Source organism: Salvelinus fontinalis, chromosome 4 (assembly GCF_029448725.1).
Source record: "Salvelinus fontinalis isolate EN_2023a chromosome 4, ASM2944872v1, whole genome shotgun sequence".
Lineage (NCBI taxonomy): Eukaryota > Metazoa > Chordata > Actinopteri > Salmoniformes > Salmonidae > Salvelinus > Salvelinus fontinalis.
The window spans coordinates 38225061-38244551 of record NC_074668.1 but is presented as its reverse complement, the minus strand read 5'-3'; the positions used below and the strand labels follow the sequence as shown (position 1 = coordinate 38244551).

Here is a 19491-nt window from a genome sequence, read left to right as displayed (position 1 = left end):
CAGGTGTGCCTTCTTGAAAGTTAATTTGTGGAATTAGTGAATCCTTGCATTTATGGAGATCTAAACTAACAACTTAAACTTTGAGGGAAATAAATGCCATTCACGCTGTGGTGTTGCAAATACAACAAAATGATAAAACACAAACAGGATTTCAAAACATTTCAGACTATATTATTATATAAATAGAAACTTACAGATGGCCCACTTACACAGTATTCAGTCACAATACAGGTGTAGACACAAAATTGAATTGCCCATCCCTCACTGAAACAAGCACTGCATAAAGAGTCAGAGCAAGAATCAGGTATTGAATATACCTTTTCATAGACTACTCACTACTCTATTCAGGTGCAAGCATTTTAAAATTAATCTAATTTAAATCAAAAATAGGTTAATAAAGTCATACAGACGTAATTACAGCATACTTAAAACACAAACACATACAGTACACAGATATACGGTAATATGTACACTTCTAGCCATTTTCATCACAAAACAAAAACGAGGGTTTGTAATGGATATGTTGCGGTGAGGAACATGACTATTGAAGGTAGTATTTCCAAGTTATCAAATGTATTTAGTTATTAATGGTAGCATTTAATGTACTTTATGAATGGGCTGGTGTAGGTGAGATACACATTTCTGTGGGTTATGAAAAGATTTAGTTTTATTGTCACATACAGCGAAGTGAAATGTACAGGTGCAGTGAAATGTGTTTTTTTACAGGGTCAGCAATAGTAGCATGGCGGCCCTGGAGCAAATGAGGTGCCTTGCTCAAGGGCACATTGACCGAATTTTCACCTTATCGACTCAGGTATTCAAATCAGCGACCTTTCAGTTACTGGCCCAACGCTCTAACCGCTAGGCTACCTGCCACCCTATAGTAGTGTAGTGTAGTTTGTCAGTCTGGGTGGGTGATATATATTTTGTGGGGGTTATGGATAATGTAGTTTATGGATGGGCTGGATGGGTGAGATACGTGGTGTGCTTGGCCTGACTCTTGCTATCGATCAGCAGCAGTTGGTTATTCTTGTGGTGAGAGATGATCTCCTGGAGACTACTGAAAAACTATGAGAGAGAGATGGAGGGAGGGAGTAGCGAGGGAAAGAGAGAGAGAGAGGAAGGGAGAGAGAGAGAGTTACTACAGTATAGTTATTGCAGAGGTTACAGTACAGTACTAAGTTGCATTCCTTCGTCTCTTTTCCACACATCCTCCTTTCCTCCCACATCCTCCCTCTATCCCACCTGACCTCTTCATTCTTTCCCCCCCCCCACATTCTCCCTTTGCAAATTATTTTTGCAAATCCTCCTTTCCTCCTGTAGCCTCTGTCTTTTCCCCTCTCCTATCCCTCTCTTCCCCTCCTCCCTACCCTCTCACATTTTCATTTCCCCCCTCTCTCTCTCTATCTCTCTCTCTGTCCCCCATCTCACACTCGTCCTCATCCTCCCATTCTCTTTCACCGATTCATTATTTTACCCCTTGTTTAGCACTCTCCCTCTCTTCCCCCCCGCCTCTTCACCTCCTCGTTCTTCTTGCCCTCCTTTCCGAGGGCGTAGCCGCGCGTCTCCTCCAGAAAGCGGATGGGGATGTTATAGACCTTCTGTCTGTATAGGACAGCCAGTGTGTAGGGCTGACGGGCGTTCTGGGCTGAACTGTGACGTATAAGGAATGCCCCGTCCTACAAGAGGGAGAGGGAGAGAGGGGGGAGGAATAGGCAGCAGGAGGGGAGGCGAGCGGAGCGAATGAGGGAGGGAGGAGAGAATGGATATCAGTATCAAAACCCACAGGGTCTTTGAATGAGCACAGATTAATCAGACTCAGTGATGGTGTGTGTATGTGTCAGCTGTAACCCGAGGCTACACACACACGCACACACACACACACAGTCAAATAAAGGGGAGTTACGACCGAGATTACTCTCACATCGTTACTTGTCTATTTCAGCGTGAAATGAAACAGGTCGGCTGTGTTAGTAAAGACAAAGGGCCAGAGACAGATACACTCATATAATCAGCAGCATTATAACACATAATCACAAAACATCAGCAGCTACTGAGCAACACATAGAGAGGAGAGGAGAGAACCACAGAGGACCAAGTGGACAGGCTAATAGATCAATGAAGTATTGATTCACTGTTGAGGAATACTGGCTAACTAACTGTAACTATTCATATTGATTCAGGAATCACATTGGCCAGGTCCTTCAGAGCTGGGGATTTTCAGTTTTTATTTTATATGGTACTTCAAGAACTGTGTGTGTGTGTGTGTGTGTGTGTGTGTGTGTGTGTGTGTGTGTGTGTGTGTGTGTGTGTGTGTGTGTGTGTGTGTGTGTGTGTGTGTGTGTGTGTGTGTGTGTGTGTGTGTGTGTGTGTGTGTGTGTGTGTGTGCATTTGTGTGTGTGTGCTCATCTCCAGTGTGTGTGTATCCCACCTTGTTGATCTGCAGTAAGAGGTCCTCAGCAGTCTTTCTATTGCAGTTTCCAGCGAACCACTCTTTCTCCTGTAACACACCACAGTTCTCTATGATGCCCTCCCCTGCCTGCCACCACAGTTATATCCAAGGATACCCCATACTTCAGGTATATCACCATTTAACTAAGGTTTGCAGCAACATTTGTAGCACTTTAACACTGTATTATGCATGGTTACATGAGAGGTACGGTATGAGAGGGAAAGACACATACCTCCTTTCCTGCCTGCATGGTTGTCTTCATAACAGAGGGAGAAACTTTGGCATAGAGAGAAATAATGAGTTGTTGACCAACGTGTAGAGTGCTCTACAGCAGGGTTTCCCAAATTTGGTTCCCCCCCATCCCCCCCTGGGTGCATGGTTTGGGTTTTGCCCTAGCACTCCACAGCTGGGGGCGGGGGAGCAGGACCGAGTTTAGGAAACCCTGCTCTACAGTCTATTCAAAATAAAGCATGTAGTTGCAATCAAGGCCACAAGTATGCTGGACAGCACTACTGATAGTAGCCACAGTGACCCTAGATGACGGGGTTAAACAAGTTATAATTATGTTATAATTCACGTTATAATGGAAATGGCTTCCAATTCACATAGGTAATGAAAAATGAACAATAAGCAGCTCCAACATGTTCATATTATGTGGACAGAAAAACAACACAAATGTAAAGAAATGAAGGATGTCCTTCCCTCTGATTAGCAAACCACAGTTGGAGCATTTCAGAGTACCACACATCCTTTATTTACATTTCTATGGCTGTCTATCCTTCAGCTGTGACCCAAAACTGGTCCTGTTCCCAGCATGCTCTTACCTGCTGCGGTAGTGTCTATAATGGGCGGGGGAGGGGGGCTGCAACACAGACAACAGGTCCAATGTTAGCCAACATGCTTATGAGCAATATAGGCCTGTGGCTACAACAATATTGAATACGCAAGAACAGTAGGCCTTCATACTTCAAAGACTTAGCTATGTTATCACAGATCAAATCAAACTTTATTTGTCACATGCACCGAATACAACAAGTGTAGAACTTAAGGTGAAATGGTTACTTACAAGCCCTTAACCAACAGTGCAGTTCAAGAAGAGTTAAGAAAATATTTACCAAATAAACTGAAGGGAAAAATAATAAAAAGTAACGCAATAACATAACAATAACGAGGCTATATACAGGGGGTACCGGTACCGAGTCAGTGTGTGGGTGTACAGGTTAGTTGAGGTAATTTGTACATGTAGGAAGGGGTGAAGTGACTATGCATAGATAATGAACAGCGAGTAGCAGCAGTGTACAAAACAAATGGGGGCGGGGGGGGGGGGGGGGGTTCAATGTAAATAGTCCGGTGGCCATTTGATTAATTGTTCAGCAGTCTTACGGCTTGGGGGTAGAAGCTGTTACGGAGCCTTTTGGTCCAAGACTTGGTGCTCCGGTACCGCTTCCCATGCGGTAGCAGAGAAAACAGTCTATGACTTGGGTGACCTGAGTCTCTGATAATTTTATATGCTTTTCTCTGACACCGCCTATTATATAGGTCCTGGATGGCAGCAAACTTGGCCCCTGTGATGTACTGGGCCGTACGCACTACCCTCTGTAGCGCATTACCGTCAGATGCCGAGCAGTTGCCATACCAGGCGGTGATGCAACCGGTCAGGATGCTCTCGATGGTTCAGCTAAATAACTTTTTGAGGATCTGGGGACCCATGCCAAATCTTTTCAGTCTCCTGAGGTGGAAAAGGTTTTGTCGTGCCCTCTTTACGACTGTCTTGGTGTGTTTGGATCATGATAGTTCGTTGGTGATGTGAACACCAAGGAACTTGAAACTCTCGACCCGCTCCACTACAGCCCCGTTGATGTTAACGGGGGCCTGTTCGGCCCACCTTTTCCTGTAGTCCAAAATCAGCTCCTTTGTCTTGCTTACATTGAGGGAGAGGTTGTTGACCTGGCACCATACTGCCAGTTCTCTGACCTCCTCCCTATAGGCTGACTCATTGTTGTCTGTGATCAGGCCTACCACTGTTGTGTTGTCAGCAAACTTAATGATGGTGTTGGAGTCGTGTTTGGAAAACAGTCGTGGGTGAACAGGGAGTACAGGAGGGGACTAAGTACACACCCCTGAGGGGCCCCAGTGTTGAGGATCACCGTGGCAGACGTGTTGTTGCCTACCCTTACCACCTGGGGGCGGCCCGTCAGGAAGTCCAGAATCCAGTTGCAGCGGGAGGTGTTTAGTCCCAGGGTCCTTAGCTTAGTGATGAGCTTCGTGGGCACTATGGTGTTGAATGCTGAGTTGTAGTCAATGAACAGCATTCTCACATAGGTGTTCTTTTTGTCCAGGTGAGAAAGGGCAGTGTGGAGTGCGATTAAGATTGCATCATCTGTGGATCTGTTGAGGCGGTATGCAAATTGGAGTGGGTCTAGGGTATCCGGGAGGATGTTGTTGATGTGAGCCATTACCAGCCTTTCAAAGTACTTCATGGCTACCGACGTGAGTGCTACGGGGTGGTAATCATTTAGGCAGGTTACCTTCGCTACCTTTGGCACATGGACTATGGTGGTCTGCTTGAAACATGTAAACTCAGCGAAAAAAGAAACGTCCTCTCACTGTCAACTGCGTTTCTTTTCAGCAAACTTAACATGTGTAAATATTTGTATGAACATAAGATTCAACAACTGAGACAAACTGAACAAGTTCCACAGACATGTGACTAACATAAATTGAATAATGTGTCTCTGAACAAAGGGGGGGGGGGTCAAAATCGAAAGTAACAGTCAGTATCTGGTGTGGCCACCAGCTGCATTAAGTACGGCAGTGCATCTCCTCCTCATGGACTACACCAGCTTTGTCAGTTCTTGCTGTGAGATGTTACCCCACTCTTCCACAAAGGCACCTGCAAGTTCCCATACATTTCTGGGGGGGAATGGCCCTAGCCCTCACCCTCCGATCCAACAGGTCCCAGACGTGCTCAATGGGATTGAGATCTGGGTTCTTCGCTGGCCATGGCAGAACACTGACATTCCTGTCTTGCAGGAAATCATGCACAGAATGAGCAGTATGGCTAGTGGCATTGTCATGCTGGAGGGTCATATCAGGATGAGCCTGCAGGAAGGGTACCACATGAGAGAGGAGGATGTCTTCCCTGTAACACACAGCGTTGAGATTGCCTGCAATGACAACAAGCTCAGTCCGATGATGCTGTGACACACCGCCCCAGACCATGACGGACCCTCCACCTCCAAATCGATCCCGCTCCATAGTACAGGCCTCGGTGTAACGCTCATTCCTTCAATGATAAACGGAAATCCGACCATCACCCCTGGTAAAACAAAACCGCGACTCGTAAGTGAAGAGCACTCTTTGCCAGTCCTGTCTGGTCCAGAGACGGTGGGTGTGTGCCCATAGGCAACGTTGTTGCCGGTGATGTCTGGTGAGGACCTGCTTTACAACAGGCCTACAAGCCTACAACAGGCCTACAAGCCCTCAGTCCAGCCTCTCTCAGCCTATTGCGGACAGTCTGAGCACTGATGGAGGGCTTGTGCATTCCTGGTGTAACTCGGGCAGTTGTTGTTGCCATCATGTACCTGTCCCACAGGTGTGATGTTCAGATGTACCGATCCTGTGCGTTGTTACACGTGGTCTGCCACTGCGAGGACGATCAGCTATCCATCCTGTATCCCTGTAGCGCTGTCTTAGGCGTCTCACAGTACAGACATTGTAATTAATTGCCCTGGCCACATCTGCAGTCCTCATGCCTCCTTGCAGCATGCCTAAGGCATGTTCACGCAGATGAGCAGGGACCCTGGGCATCTTTCTTTTGGTGTTTTTCAGAGTCAGTAGAAAGGCTTCTTTAGTGTCCTAAATTATCATAACTGTGACCTTAATTGCTGTTAGTGTCTTAACAACCGTTCCACAGGTGCATGTTCATTAATGGTTTATGGTTCATTGAACAAGCATGGGCAACAGTGTTTAAACCCTTTACAATGAAGATCTGTGAAGTTATTTGGATTTTTACGAGTTATCTATGAAAGACAGGGTCCTGAAAAAGGGATTTTTCTTTTTTTGCTGAGTTTAGGTATTATAGACTCGGTCAGGGAGAGATTGAAAATGTCAATGTCACTTGCCAGTTGGTTCGTGCAAGCTTTGAGTACACGTCCTGGTAATCCGTCTGGCCCCGCGGCTTTGTGAATGTTGACCTGTTTAAAGGTCTTGTTCACATCGGCTACCGAGAGCGTTATCACACAGTCATCCAGAACAGCTGGTGCTCTCGTGCATGCTTCAGTGTTGCTTGCATTTAGCTCGTCTGGTATGCTCGTGTCACTGGGCAGCTCGCGTCTGGGTCTCCCTTTGTAGTCCATAATAGTTTTCAAGCCCTGCCACATCCGACGAGCGTCAGAGCCGGTGTAGTAGGATTCAATCTTAATCCTGTATTGCCTGTTTAATTGTTTGATGGTTCATCTGAGGGCATAGCGGGACTTCTTATAAGCATCCGGATTAGTGTCCCGCTCATTGAAAGCGGCAGCTCTAGCCTTTAGCTCGCTGCGGATGTTGCCTGCAATCCATGGCTTCTGGTTGGGATATGTACGTACGGTCACAGTGGGGACGAAGTCGTCGATGCACTTATTGATGAAGCTGATGACTGAGGTGGTATACTCCTCAATGTCATTGGATGAATCCCGGAACATATTCCAGTCTGTACTAGCAAAGCAGTCCTGTACCGTAGCATCCACATCATCTGACCACTTCCATACTGAGCAGGTCACTGGTACTTCCTGCTTTAGTTTTTGCTTGTAAGCAGGAATCAGGAGGATAGAATTATGGTCAGATTTGCCAAATGGAGGGCGGGGGAGAGCTTTGTATGCATCTCTGTGTGTGGAGTAAAGGTGGTCTATCTAGTATTAAAGTCCCCAGCTAATAGGAGTGCTGCTTTTGGATGAGCATTTTCTTGTTTGCTTATGGCCTTATAGAGTTGGTTGAGTTGCTGTCTTCGTGCCAGCATCGGTCTGTGGTGGCAAATAGACGGCTTCGAATAATAAAGATGAGAACTCTCTTGGTAGATAGTCTGGTCTACAGCTTATCATAAGGTACTCGAGTACTCGAGCAATACCTCAAGACTTTTTTAATATTAATAATGAGTTAATATTAATATCCATCACGCACCAACTGTTATTGACAAAAAGACACACACCCTCACCCCTCGTCTTACATGACAAAGCTTCTTCTCTGTTCTGCCGGTGCATGGAAAATCCCGCCAGCTCTATATTATCCGTGTCGTCGTTCAGCCATGACTCAGTGAAACATAAGATATTCCCGTTTTTCATGTCCCGTTGGTAGGATAGTCGTAATCGTAGGTCATCAATTTGATTTTCCAATGATTGCACGTTAGCCAGTAGAACGGATGGCAGTGGGAGTTTTACTTGCTTGCCTACGGATTCTCAGAAGGCAGCCTGACCTGCGCCCCCTTTTCCTTCGTCTTTACTTCACGCAAATGACGGGGATTTGGGCCTGTTCCCGGGAAAGCAGTATATCCTTCTCGTCGGACTCGTGAAAGGAAAAAGCTTCTTCCAGTTCGAGGTGAATAATCGCTGTTCTGATGTCCATAAGAGACGGTAGCAGCAACATTATGTACAAAATAAGTTACAGACAATACAAAAAAACTAACAAAATAGCACAGTTGGTTAGGAGCATGTAACACGTCAGTCATCTTCTTCGGCGCCATCTTAACACTTCAAACATAAGATCCTCTTCATAGACCTCAACAGAATGGAAATCGTTATCAGGCAATAGTAAGTAGTATCCATGTGTTTGACTGTTGCTGCTTGTACAGGACTGAAAGTTCATAAAGCATGAACCTGCTTAACATGTTTAACACATATAAAACATGTATGTTCTTGCAGCGTATAGCGTGGTCTCATCCAGTGTGTACATGCATAGTGCTGTGAGGGTGCCTGTGTTCCCAAGCCTCACCTGGGTTTGGGTTCCTTTAGGGATGCGGGGAGGGAGGGTTTGATGCCAAGGGTGGGTGGGGGCAGCTTGCCAGGGAACGTGGAGCGTTTCACATCGGGCGGAGGAGCTGGGGAGGGTCACAGAAACACAGCAATGGACCAGGTTCTGCATTTTCACTTCATGGTTTTGTTCCAAATGGCACTCAGTTCCCTCTGGTCAAAAGTAGTGCATGTAGGGAATAGGCCATTTGGGATGCAGACATTATCCTCATGATCCATCTATTTTTAGTCAGACAGAATGTAGTTTCACTTACCTGTCTTTGCCTCACTGACCAGTAGAGAACTCTGGAATGCAGGAAAGTGTGAAACTCATTCAAATGTGGACACAGATAAGGCCTACACTCCTGCACTAAAAAACATGTTCAGTGGAGAATCTCTGAAATAGGCAAATTCTGTGTTAGAAACCGGCCAGTGGTGTGATGTGTTAAATCATGTGCCCGTGGTGTGTTAAATAATGTGCGAGAATGGATGGAGAAACTCACCGACTTGGCTCTGGGCACTGGAGGTTTTCTACAGAGACAGACAGACAGACACAATGGGATTGAGCTGATATCGCATGTCAAACAAAACTAAAAAACAATAACATGGCTTCTCTCATGACATAGAATGGCACTGGTTTCAGGGATGGTGTCAAGGCCAGTTTAACGTAGTCAATTCAGGAGGTGAATTGAAATGCAGTTATTGCATTTGCATAACTATGAAAAGAATGGAAGTGGTGATATACACCTAAATTACACCAAGATGATTTTGTGCATTTTTCATCTCATGTCTTGACAGGTGTACTCACATGGGCATGGGGGGAGGGGCAATTGCTGTCTTGGGTAGGAGGGGCATCCTTATGGGCCCGCGAGGAGCAGGGGGGCAAGCTGGAGAAACAGGAGTACTTATTTTTGACAGTGCCAAGGATTTTTTTTCTCAAAATAAGCTAAATACGTTTTTTCTTTAATCATTTGGAATTCATGTCCTGTCTCTTTATCTCATGTAAAATATATTCTCTAGTCAAAACCTCAGTATAAATGCATTGACACTGAGGCTGTATTAGTGGGTCTACAGGAGTAACTGACCTGCTGTGGGCTCCAGATACAGGTCATCACTGTCTGCCTGAAACAGAGACACAACACGCATATTAATCACCTCTCTCTGGCCGAATTAGAAATTGTCCAGAAACCAGACCAACCATGGCCCTATGAAACTATGAATATACTGATTGACCATCAAGAATGTGTTAAAAGGGTACAGCGGATAAAAAGGCTAAGGTTTGGGGGCTGGAGGTAGGGGTGAGGCTCTGTCTGTTAACGATGTGTTGGGCTCACCTGTCCTTCATTAGGATCCAGGTAGACATCTGCAATGCATAACAGAGAAAACAGAGGCTGATGCTGTTGCAGTATCACACATACCTCTAGTGGTGACTTGATGTAATAGCACCAATGTCCTATCAGGGTTCCAGGGTATGATTATTGGTCGAGATCCTGCACGTCTACATTGCAGATGCATGCCAGATCTTACAACAACTGGATAGGTATTTAACATATCAGCTATGCACAGTCGATGACTTGGAATGCAACCATTGGTTGATGTAATGCACTGCTTGCACCTAAATTACTAGTCGGGCAGGAACTAGACCTGTAACTGTAGCATTTACCTTCCTCTGCAGGGGGAGGGGTGGGAGCAGGGGCAGGGCGGGAAGGAGGAGGGGCAGACTTCTTAGGAGTAGACCTTTTCCCTGGCTTCTCCTTCCTGTCTACCTCAGGAGCTAGAGAGAGAGAGAGGGAAGCTTGACCATTCAAACTTAACTTACTGGTTTGTTAATTCTCCTGTACAATACATGCCTCAAGAATTACATGACCTTTTTCACCTTTTCATCAATCAATATTCACATCTATGTATAGGGCACAATTCATATCCAGATTTAAAATACACAATCATCATTTAGGAGAAACTCCCACCCATCCAGGATATGAATACGCTGATTCGGTGAGCGAGTTTATTAGCAAGTGCATTGGTGATGTTGTACCCACAGTGACTGTTAAAACCTTCCCCAACCAGAAACCGTGGATTGATGGCAGCATTCGTGCAAAACTGAAAGCGCGAACCACTGCTTTTAATCAGGGCAAGGTGACCAGAAACATGACCGAATACAAACAGTGTAGCTATTCCCTCAAGGCAATCAAACAAGCTAAGCGTCAGTATAGAGACAAAGTAGAGTTGCAATTCAACGGCTCAGACACGAGAGGTATGTGGCAGGGTCTACAGTCAATCATGGACTACAAAAGTAAAACCAGCCCTGCCGCGGACCACGATGTCTTGCTCCCAGACAAACTAAACAACTTCTTTGCTCGCTTTGAGGACAACACAGTGTCACTGACACGGCCCGCTACCAAAACCTTCCTTCACTGCAGCCAACGTGAGTAAAACATTTAAACGTGTTAACCATCGCAAGGCTGCCGGCACAGACGGCATCCCCAGCCGCGTCCTCAGAGCAGGAAGAGTACAGAGAGGAGGATAGAGATAGAGAGAGGGGAGGATAGAGAGAGGATGTTAGACAGGGGAGGATAGAGAGAAGAGGACAGAGAGGGGAGGACAGAGAGGGGAGGACAGAGAAAGGAGGACAAAGAAAGAAGGATAGAGAAAGGAGGATAGAGAGAAGATGATAGAGAGAGGAGGATAGATAGAAGAGGACAGAGAGAGGAGAACAGAGGACAGAGAAAGGAGGATAGAGAGAGGAGAGGATAGAGAGAAGAGAACAGAGAGGGGAGGATAGAGGGGAGGATAGAGAGGAGGATAGAGAGAAGAAGATAGAGGAGGATAGAGAGAAGAGGATAGAGAGAAGAAGATAGAGAGAAGATGATAGAGAGAGGAGGATAGAGAGGGGAGGATGGAGAGATGGGGATAGAGAGAGGGGAGGATAGAGAAATGAGAATAGAGAGAGGAGGATAGAGAGACGGGGATAGAGAGAGGTGTCTCACGTTTCTTGGTGTTGGGGTCAATGTAGAACTCCTCAGGGTCAGGCTGATGGTGAGGCTGCTGTTTCTATAGAGGGAAAAGACAACATTAAATAACACTAAAGGTATGCAGACACACAGAGACATGCTAGTCAGAGGTAGGCATGGGCATTGATACTCTGATAGTTTACCGATGCTTTGCCCATGGGCGCCATCTTGGCTGGCCTTGGGGGCGGAGCTGCCTGCCTTTTGGGAAGAACACGATTGGACCTCTCTGAAGAGCTATCTGTGGAACACAAAAACAGCAAAAAAAAAATTGTGTTTTCATGAAAACACACCTCAAAACAATACATACAAATTATAACTTGAGATCCACGCACCAAACTCCCATTGGCATCAATGCATACTTTCCATGAAAGTCAGATTTGAGCAAATCTCAAATGAGAATGATAGTCTACAGTGGTGGTGTTACCCAAATAAACGTTCTCCTCCACATGTCTGGGAGGAACCTTCATGGCCGGTCGCTCACAGGGGGGAGCCTCATATGTGTTCCCATCCTCATCGTCCTGTGATACACACAAGAAGACCACACAGGACCTCTCACAACAAAGTATCCATTGGCGTGTCAGTCTGGGTCCGTGTGTATGTGTGTGTCTTTCTACTTACAAACTCGTCTTCTGGCCAGCCACCGTACCCCGCACTGTTTTCTGAAACAAATAAATAGAGACAGAGAGAAAGTAGAGAAGGGGGATGGAGAAAGAGAGAGAGAAGTTGGGGAGAAGAGCGGTAGAGCGATGAGGGAGAGAGCAGAAGAAGCACATTACATTACAACTTCCACAAAGAGGAACCCTATTACAACGAGCATAATAAGGGGGATTTCCTGAAGGCTCACCTATTCTTTTGGGTGGAGCTGGAGGCCCACTGTGTCTGTAATGAAGAAGAGAAATGTTACTTGCGTGCGGTGTCATATAAGACTGACGAACAAAACGTTTATCTACACTGTAGGCTACTTACAGGTTCTTGAATTTTCCAAAGAAACTCTGAAAAAGAAAACAGAATTGACTGTGAAGTCTGTAGCACACACACGAACGCAGTCACGATGCAATCTCAACACTATCGTTTTTATACCGGTTGTGTGACATCATACGATAAACGGTGCCGTTATACTGTATGTCTGGCCCATCCCAGATATTTACATGTAATTAACTCTCCCATCAGACTCGCTATCAGAGCTATTACACAGGCTGTGTCAATGACTGATTTATCTACCGAAGGTCACTAAGCTAGACAAAAGAGCTTTAATCCAAAGCCAAGACCTCAGGTCAGAATAAATTAGAATGAAACAACTTTGAAGATGACAAACTATCACAAACTACCACAGGGGAATATTGGGAATTTAAATGTCCAACAATCTAAAAGACATCTTTTATACTAGGTGAAAGAAACTATTTACACAAATGACAAATGATCTAGTGAAGCCACATCAATGTGTGTATCTGGGAGAGGAGGATAATTGAGGCTGTAATGTGTGGCACACTGTCCCCGTGATGAAACAGATGACTTAAACCAGGAAGTGTACTTGGCTGTGTTTTCACAGCATGGCAGGTCAGAGAGGAGAGGAAGGACTGATGTAAATTATCTCAGAAGTAGAGAGGGGGAGGGAAAGGGGAAAGTGAGACGGGGAGAGTGGATATGGGAGGGGGGGGGGTGAGAGTGGATATGGGAGAGAGGAGGGGGGGGGAGAAGGCAAGAGAAGAACAGTTTGAGTTGATTCATCTGGTTAATGTTTAGATATCCTGTGCGTCAACATTGATAATGAACAAAGCCAGCCCACATGGTCTTTGATAAAGTCTCTCTTTAGCAAACAAATCAATTTTCTGTTCTACTGCATCCCATTACTTAAACAGTGTCATTATCAATCAATGAATCTATCAGTCAATCTATCAACTAATCATTCAATGAACATTTTATAGACTGCAGGGATCCTCTGGCATTATGGTTAGCAAGCTGTAGGTCTGTTTAATTAGTGGAAAGGAAGATGTCATGAGTCATAACTGATATCTATGCCTCAGGTCGACACTACTTTGAATATAATTTCCCCCATTGTTACAGTCCTAGGCGCCGTCTATAACATATTCATGTCCTGACACGTCTTAAATCATTGGCATGTCCTGTTTAGTGTTGTTAATTGAATAACTCATGTCTTTCCTACCTTTGAAGTAGTTTGTATATAGACCAAGAAAGACCGCAACATGTTGATTACGAAATAAATAAAAGTACAGCAAATACAGCAAGTAAGCTGAGGATTCCTTACTTTGTTATTGTTTGTGTCCCAGGCAGCAGAGTTTAAATCTGTCACGCATGTTCATTATCCAATTAACAGTATCTGCGTAAACAATTTCAAATAGCAATCTCTTGTTTTTCACCCAGTATGAAAATCCCAGTCTAATTTTCGAGAAGGGAGCAGGCAATGTGTTCAAGAATGAGCTCGGCTTGACAACATCTATGATATGAAAACGATACATTTATGATTGTGTTCTGAGCTAGCCCTTTAAGCAAGGGAGAGTGATAGTGACCACAGAAAAGGACATTGTTATGGACCGTGGGAGACCATAAACCACCAGTAGAAAAGGGAAATGGCCGTGTGACTATGCAAACAGTATCTGATGCAAACAGGGACAGAGCACAGTGCAGTTGCACTGGCTAATGCTAAGCTGCTCACAGGTGTGCTGGCTTCTGGTTCTGCCTAGTAAAGTGCAATGGTACAGCCATACATGTATTGGGTAACTATTTTCTAGAGGTTTATCTTACAGTGTATTTCACATCATGGCACCTTACTATTGTACAAGCAAAACTCTTAGCTACCATGGACTTCAATACTACTAGGCCAGATAGCCTCCCAGTATGTAATCGTCGCTACTACGACCTCTTCCAAGAGGTCAGCACCTTTCTGGCACAGATCAGGTGGTTGTGGCTCCCTCTGGCCACATTCCAATATCTCATCATCTTCCCGAAGTGTGCACTTCTTCACTTACCTTCACTGATTTAAAAGATAATGACTGATATAAGAAATATGGTGGAAACTCTCTCTCTAGCCCAATCCTATACTTTTACATTTGTGTGGAGTAGTGAACGAGTGTACACTTCAGGAGAAAGGAGATATTATTGGCGCATACCCCTGAAAACACCAATGGATCTCAAACCCTGCATCAGCTGTTCCCTTTCAATCACTACAGGTATCATTATTTAATAACAAATAAATAATTGATGCGCACTATTGATGCGCATGGACATGTTGCAGTGAAAACCTTTCATTTAGGGAATGATTTTAATGACTGGTAAACATTCTAATCTTCGGCATTACACAGCTGTGACTGTTGATGTTGGGAGTTTGTGTAGCAGAGCAATTGAACGCAATAACTGGGAGCAGGTGACACCGTTTACTTGATCAACAACAAAGCCACTGTACGAAAAGTGAAAGTCCACACTGTATAACACTGTAAAAGTGTATGACTCATCATTATAACAATCCTCACAGTTCTCCATTCCGTAATGAAGGTAGCCTACTACTGTATTTCTACGTTTCTGAACAATTTGTTGCAATGTTATATGCAAATTGGGCTATGTGTAATTTCCTTTTATCGCCGCAAAGTGAGAGGTCTGTACAACGTTTAAATGTTCTAAAGTTTGTATGTTCTATTATTGTCTGATTATTTTCAGAAGGTAACAAATTGAAACTGTACGTTACCATTGTCATAATTTTGGAGTCTCTCTTCTCAACTCATGAGGAAATTCCTTTGTTGCTGGCCTCAGATGCAAATACACATTAGAGTAAGAGCGGGACAAGGAACACTGAACTATGAACAGTTAGGCTAGCAGCTACAACAGTCCTGATGCGCCTCTCTCTCTCTCTCTCTCTCTGATCATTTGCATTCCACTCCGTCACTCTGACTGCTAAGTGCCACCTGGTTTACAGCCTAGCCTACTTGTTGCCTGGCTGTCGCTAAAAAAAACTAAATAAATGTTAAAGTTAAATTTTTCCCCAGCATAATGTTGAATCAGTAAAGTTTTATGGTCCTATATGCAGTATAAGGAAGAGCGCACTTTAACTTCTGAGACCAGGCTGTCCAGTGGAGACCCGTCATTCAGGGCAGGTGGGGTAGTTCAGGGCACCTGTTTTGAGCCCCGCATTTTTAGCCATTTTTATTTTTGATAGATGTTATTTTGGCATTAATACGTGTCACATATTAGTTTGCAAACAATGTATAAAAATATATATAATTTAGTTAATAAAGCCGTATACAAACATGGTCTCTTTTTTGTTTTCTTGAGTAAGACAGCTCCAAAATGCAGGTGATTCAGTGGTGGTGGGGCAAGCCAGCAGAAAATATGGAGCATTGCGCCATAATTTGCTCAGCGTTCTGTCACTCATGGGGACACTACGTCAAGGCCAAGTCTAAGGGTAGAGCTACAAATTCTAGCCACTTGGGTACTGCCATAGAGATATATTAGAAGTGCCCATCCAGGAAGGCTCAAGGTCATTGGCCACAGATAAAATTATGTCAAATCATGTTATATGTACAGTAGCTTTTATTGGACTGATCATGTCAACATCTTACTTTCAAAATCTTAGCTAGCAGTCATCATCATGAATCAAGTCAACAATCTACTGGCAAATCCCTTTTAATCCTTGTCATATGAAATCAAATCAAATCAAATGTTATTTGTCACATGCGCCGAATACAACAGGTGTAGACCTTACAGTGAAATGCTTACTTACAAGCCCTTAATAACCAACAATGTAGTTTTAAGACAATACCCCCCAAAAAACGAAGAGATAAGAATAACAAATAATTGAAGAGCAGCAGTAAATAACAATAGCGGGGCTATATACAGGGGGTACCAGTACAGAGTCAATGTGCGGGGGCAGCGGTGTCGAGGTAATTGAGGTAATACGTACATGTAGGTAGAGTTATTAAAAATAATAACAGAGAGTAACAGCAGCGTGGAAGAGGGTGGGGCGGGGGGGGGGGAAATGCAAATAGTCTGGGTAGACATCTGATTAGCTGTTCAGTAGTCTTATGGCTTGGGGTAGAAGCTGTTTAGAAGCCTCTTGGACCTTGACTTTGCGCTCCGGTACCGCTTGCCATGCAGTAGCGGAGAGAACAGTCTATGGCTGAAGTCTTTGACAATTTTTAGGGCCTTCCTCTGACACCTCCTGGTATAGAGGTCCTGGTGATGTGCTGGGCCGTACGCACTACCCTCTGTAGTGCTTTGCGATCGGGGGCCGAGCAGTTGCCATACCAGGTAGTGATGCAACCCATCAGGATGCTCTCGATGGTGCAGCTGTGAAGCCTTTTGAGGATCTGAGGACCCGTGCCAAATCTTTTCAGTCTCCTTAGGGGAATAGGTTTTGTCATTACTTTCTTGGTGTGCTTGGACCATGTTAGTTTGTTGGTGATGTGGATTTCATGGCAACAGACGTGAGTGCTACAGGTCGGTAGTCATTTAGGCGGGTTACCTTAGTGTTCTTGGGCACAGGGACTATGGTGGTCTGCTTGTAACATGTTGGTATTACAGACCCAGACAGGGAGAGGTTGAAAATGTCAGTGAAGACACTTGCCAGTTGGTCAGAGCATGCTCTGTGTTCACGTCCTGGTAATCCATCTGGCACTGCGGCCTTATGAAATTTGACCTGTTTAAAGGTCTTACTCACATCGGCTCCGGAGAGAGTGATCACACAGTCATCCAGAACAGCTGATACTCTCATGCATGTTTCAGTGTTACTTGCCTCGAAGCGAGCATAAAAGTTATTTAGCTCGTCTGGTAGGCTTGTGTCACTGGGCAGCTCTCGCCTGTGCTTCCCTTTGTAGTCTGTAATAGTTTGCAAGCCCTGCCACATCTGACAAGCATCGGAGCCGGTGTAGTACGATTTGATCTTAGTCCTGTATTGACGCTGTCACGTGCCTGACCTGTTTTCCTTTGTCTTGTATTTATTTAGTTGGTCAGGGCGTGAGTTGGGTGGGTTTGTCTATGTGTGATTTTCTATGTTGGGATTTTGTGTTCGGCCTGGTATGATTCTCAATCAGAGGCAGCTGTCAATCGTTGTCCCTGATTGAGAATCATACTAAGACAGCCGGGGTTTCACGTGTGTTTTGTGGGTGTTTGTCTTTCGTGTTAGTATTCGTGCCACACGGGACTGTTTTCGGTTGTATTCTATTTGTTATTTTGTTTCATGTTAGTGTTCAGTTTCGATATAATAAATCATCATGAGCACTACCCACTCCGCGTATTGGTCCGATCCTTCTCGCCTCTCCTCGTCCGAGGTGGAGGAAGAATATGACAGCCGTTACAGACGCTTTGCCTGTTTGATGGTTCATCGGAGGGCATAGCGGGATTTCTTTTAAGCTTCCAGGTTAGAGTCCCGCCCCTTGAAAGCGGCAGCTCTACCCTTTAGCTCAGTGCGAATGTTGCCTGTAATCCATGGCTTCTGGTTGGGGTATGTACGTACAGTCACCGTGGGGACGTCATCCTCAATGCACTTATTGATAAAGCCAGTGACTGATGTGGTTTATTCCTCAATGCCATCGGAAGAATCCCGGAACATGCTCCAGTCTGTGATAGCAAAACAGTCCTGTAGTTTAGCATCTGCTTCATCTGACCACTTTTTTATAGACCGAGTCACAAGCAAAAATAAAAGCAGGAAGCACCAGTAAGCAGGAATCAGGAGGATATAATTATGGTCAGATTTGCCAAATGGAGGGAGAGGGAGAGCTTTGTACGCATCTCTGTGTGTGGAGTAAAGGTGGTCTTGAATTTTTTTCCCCTCTGGTTGCACATTTAACATGCTGATAGAAATGAGGTAAAACTGATTTAAGTTTCCCTGCATTAAAGTCCCCGGCTTCTAGGAGTGCCGTCCCTGGATGAGCGTTTTCCTGTTTGCTTTTGCGGTATACAGCTATTTGAGTGCGGTTTTAGTGCCAGCATCGGTCTGTGGTGGTATGTAGACAGCTATGAAAAATACGGATGAAAACTCTCTAGGTAGATAGTGTGGTCTACAGTTTATCATGAGATACTCATTTACATTTACATTTAAGTCATTTAGCAGACGCTCTTATCCAGAGCGACTTACAAATTGGAAAGTTCATACATATTCATCCTGGTCCCCCCGTGGGGAATGAACCCACAACCCTGACGTTGCAAGCGCAATGCTCTACCAACTGAGCCACACGGGACCTATGTTCTAGTATCAAAAAAAGTAACAGTTTCAAAATACCATGCAACACTAGTTAGTAGAGGTCGACCGATTAAATCGGAATGGACGATTAATTAGGTCCGATTACAAGTTTTCGTAACAATCGGAAATCGGTATTTATGGATTACCCACCATATCAGGTGGGTAAAACCTTGAGACTTCCTTAGATATTGTGCACCAGCTGTTGTTCACATATATGCATAGGCCCCCGCCCCGTGTCTTACCAGATACTGCTGTTCTATCCTGCCGATAGAGTCTTTAACCCGCCAGCTGTATGTTCTTAATGTTGTCGTTCAGCCACGACTCGGTAAAACATAAGATATTACAGTTTTTAATGTACCGTTGGTAGGATATACGTGCTTTCAGTTTGTCCCATTTATTTTCCAGCGATTGAACGTTAGTTAGCAGGACTGAAGGCAAAGGCAGATTAGCCACTCGACGCCTGATCCTCACAAGGCACCCTAATCTTTTTCCGCAAAATCTCAGTTTCCTTCTCCAGCGAATGACGGGGATGAGGGTCTGTTCGGGTGATTGAAGTATATCCTTCCCGTCCGACTCATTACAGAAAAAGTATTTGTCCAATTCGAGGTGAGTAATCGCTGTTCTGATGTCCAGAAGCTCTTTTCGGTCATAAGAGACGGTAGCAGCAACATTATGCACAAAACAAGTTAGGAACAACGTGAAAAAACTAACAAAATAGCAGGGTTGGTTAAGAGCTGATAAGACGGTAGCCATCCCCCCCCGGCGCCATCATGAAGAGAAATAATGAAGAGAAATTAGAGATAAAACGTATCAGTGCTCATCGGGCATTGGACATAAACATTACACAACAAGTTG

General features: G+C 44.7%; 1 protein-coding gene across 2 annotated transcripts; it reads right to left on the bottom strand.

The window, feature by feature from the left end:
* Window positions 1-149: 149 nt before the first annotated feature.
* Window positions 150-15306, bottom strand: LOC129853726 (B-cell linker protein-like). Of its 2 annotated transcripts, none has more exons than XM_055920072.1 (19): window positions 15148-15302; window positions 12414-12439; window positions 12292-12326; window positions 12066-12106; window positions 11872-11965; window positions 11591-11685; window positions 11424-11487; window positions 10100-10210; window positions 9771-9799; window positions 9522-9558; window positions 9245-9323; window positions 8940-8967; window positions 8712-8742; window positions 8420-8525; window positions 3277-3314; window positions 2685-2728; window positions 2432-2500; window positions 1521-1679; window positions 150-1068 (listed from the first exon to the last, which is right to left on the bottom strand). In XM_055920072.1, exons 1-19 carry the CDS (start codon window positions 15154-15156, stop codon window positions 952-954), a joined length of 1212 nt encoding a protein of 403 aa, XP_055776047.1. In that variant the 5' UTR covers window positions 15157-15302; the 3' UTR covers window positions 150-951. The 2 variants fall into 2 exon arrangements, with proteins under 2 accessions (XP_055776047.1, XP_055776048.1); XM_055920073.1 differs by having other exon boundaries at window positions 980-1068; window positions 1478-1679; window positions 15148-15306.
* Window positions 15307-19491: the final 4185 nt, after the last annotated feature.

What these genes read in the sequence shown, in the direction of transcription:
- LOC129853726 (XM_055920072.1), bottom strand. An exon ending in GCTGGCCAGAAGACGAGTTT is followed by an intron (nt 11,966 to 12,065) that starts GTAAGTAGAAAG and finishes TGTGTATCACAG; the next exon opens with GACGATGAGGATGGGAACAC. An exon ending in GGAGGAGAACGTTTATTTGG is followed by an intron (nt 11,686 to 11,871) that starts GTAACACCACCA and finishes TGTGTTCCACAG; the next exon opens with ATAGCTCTTCAGAGAGGTCC.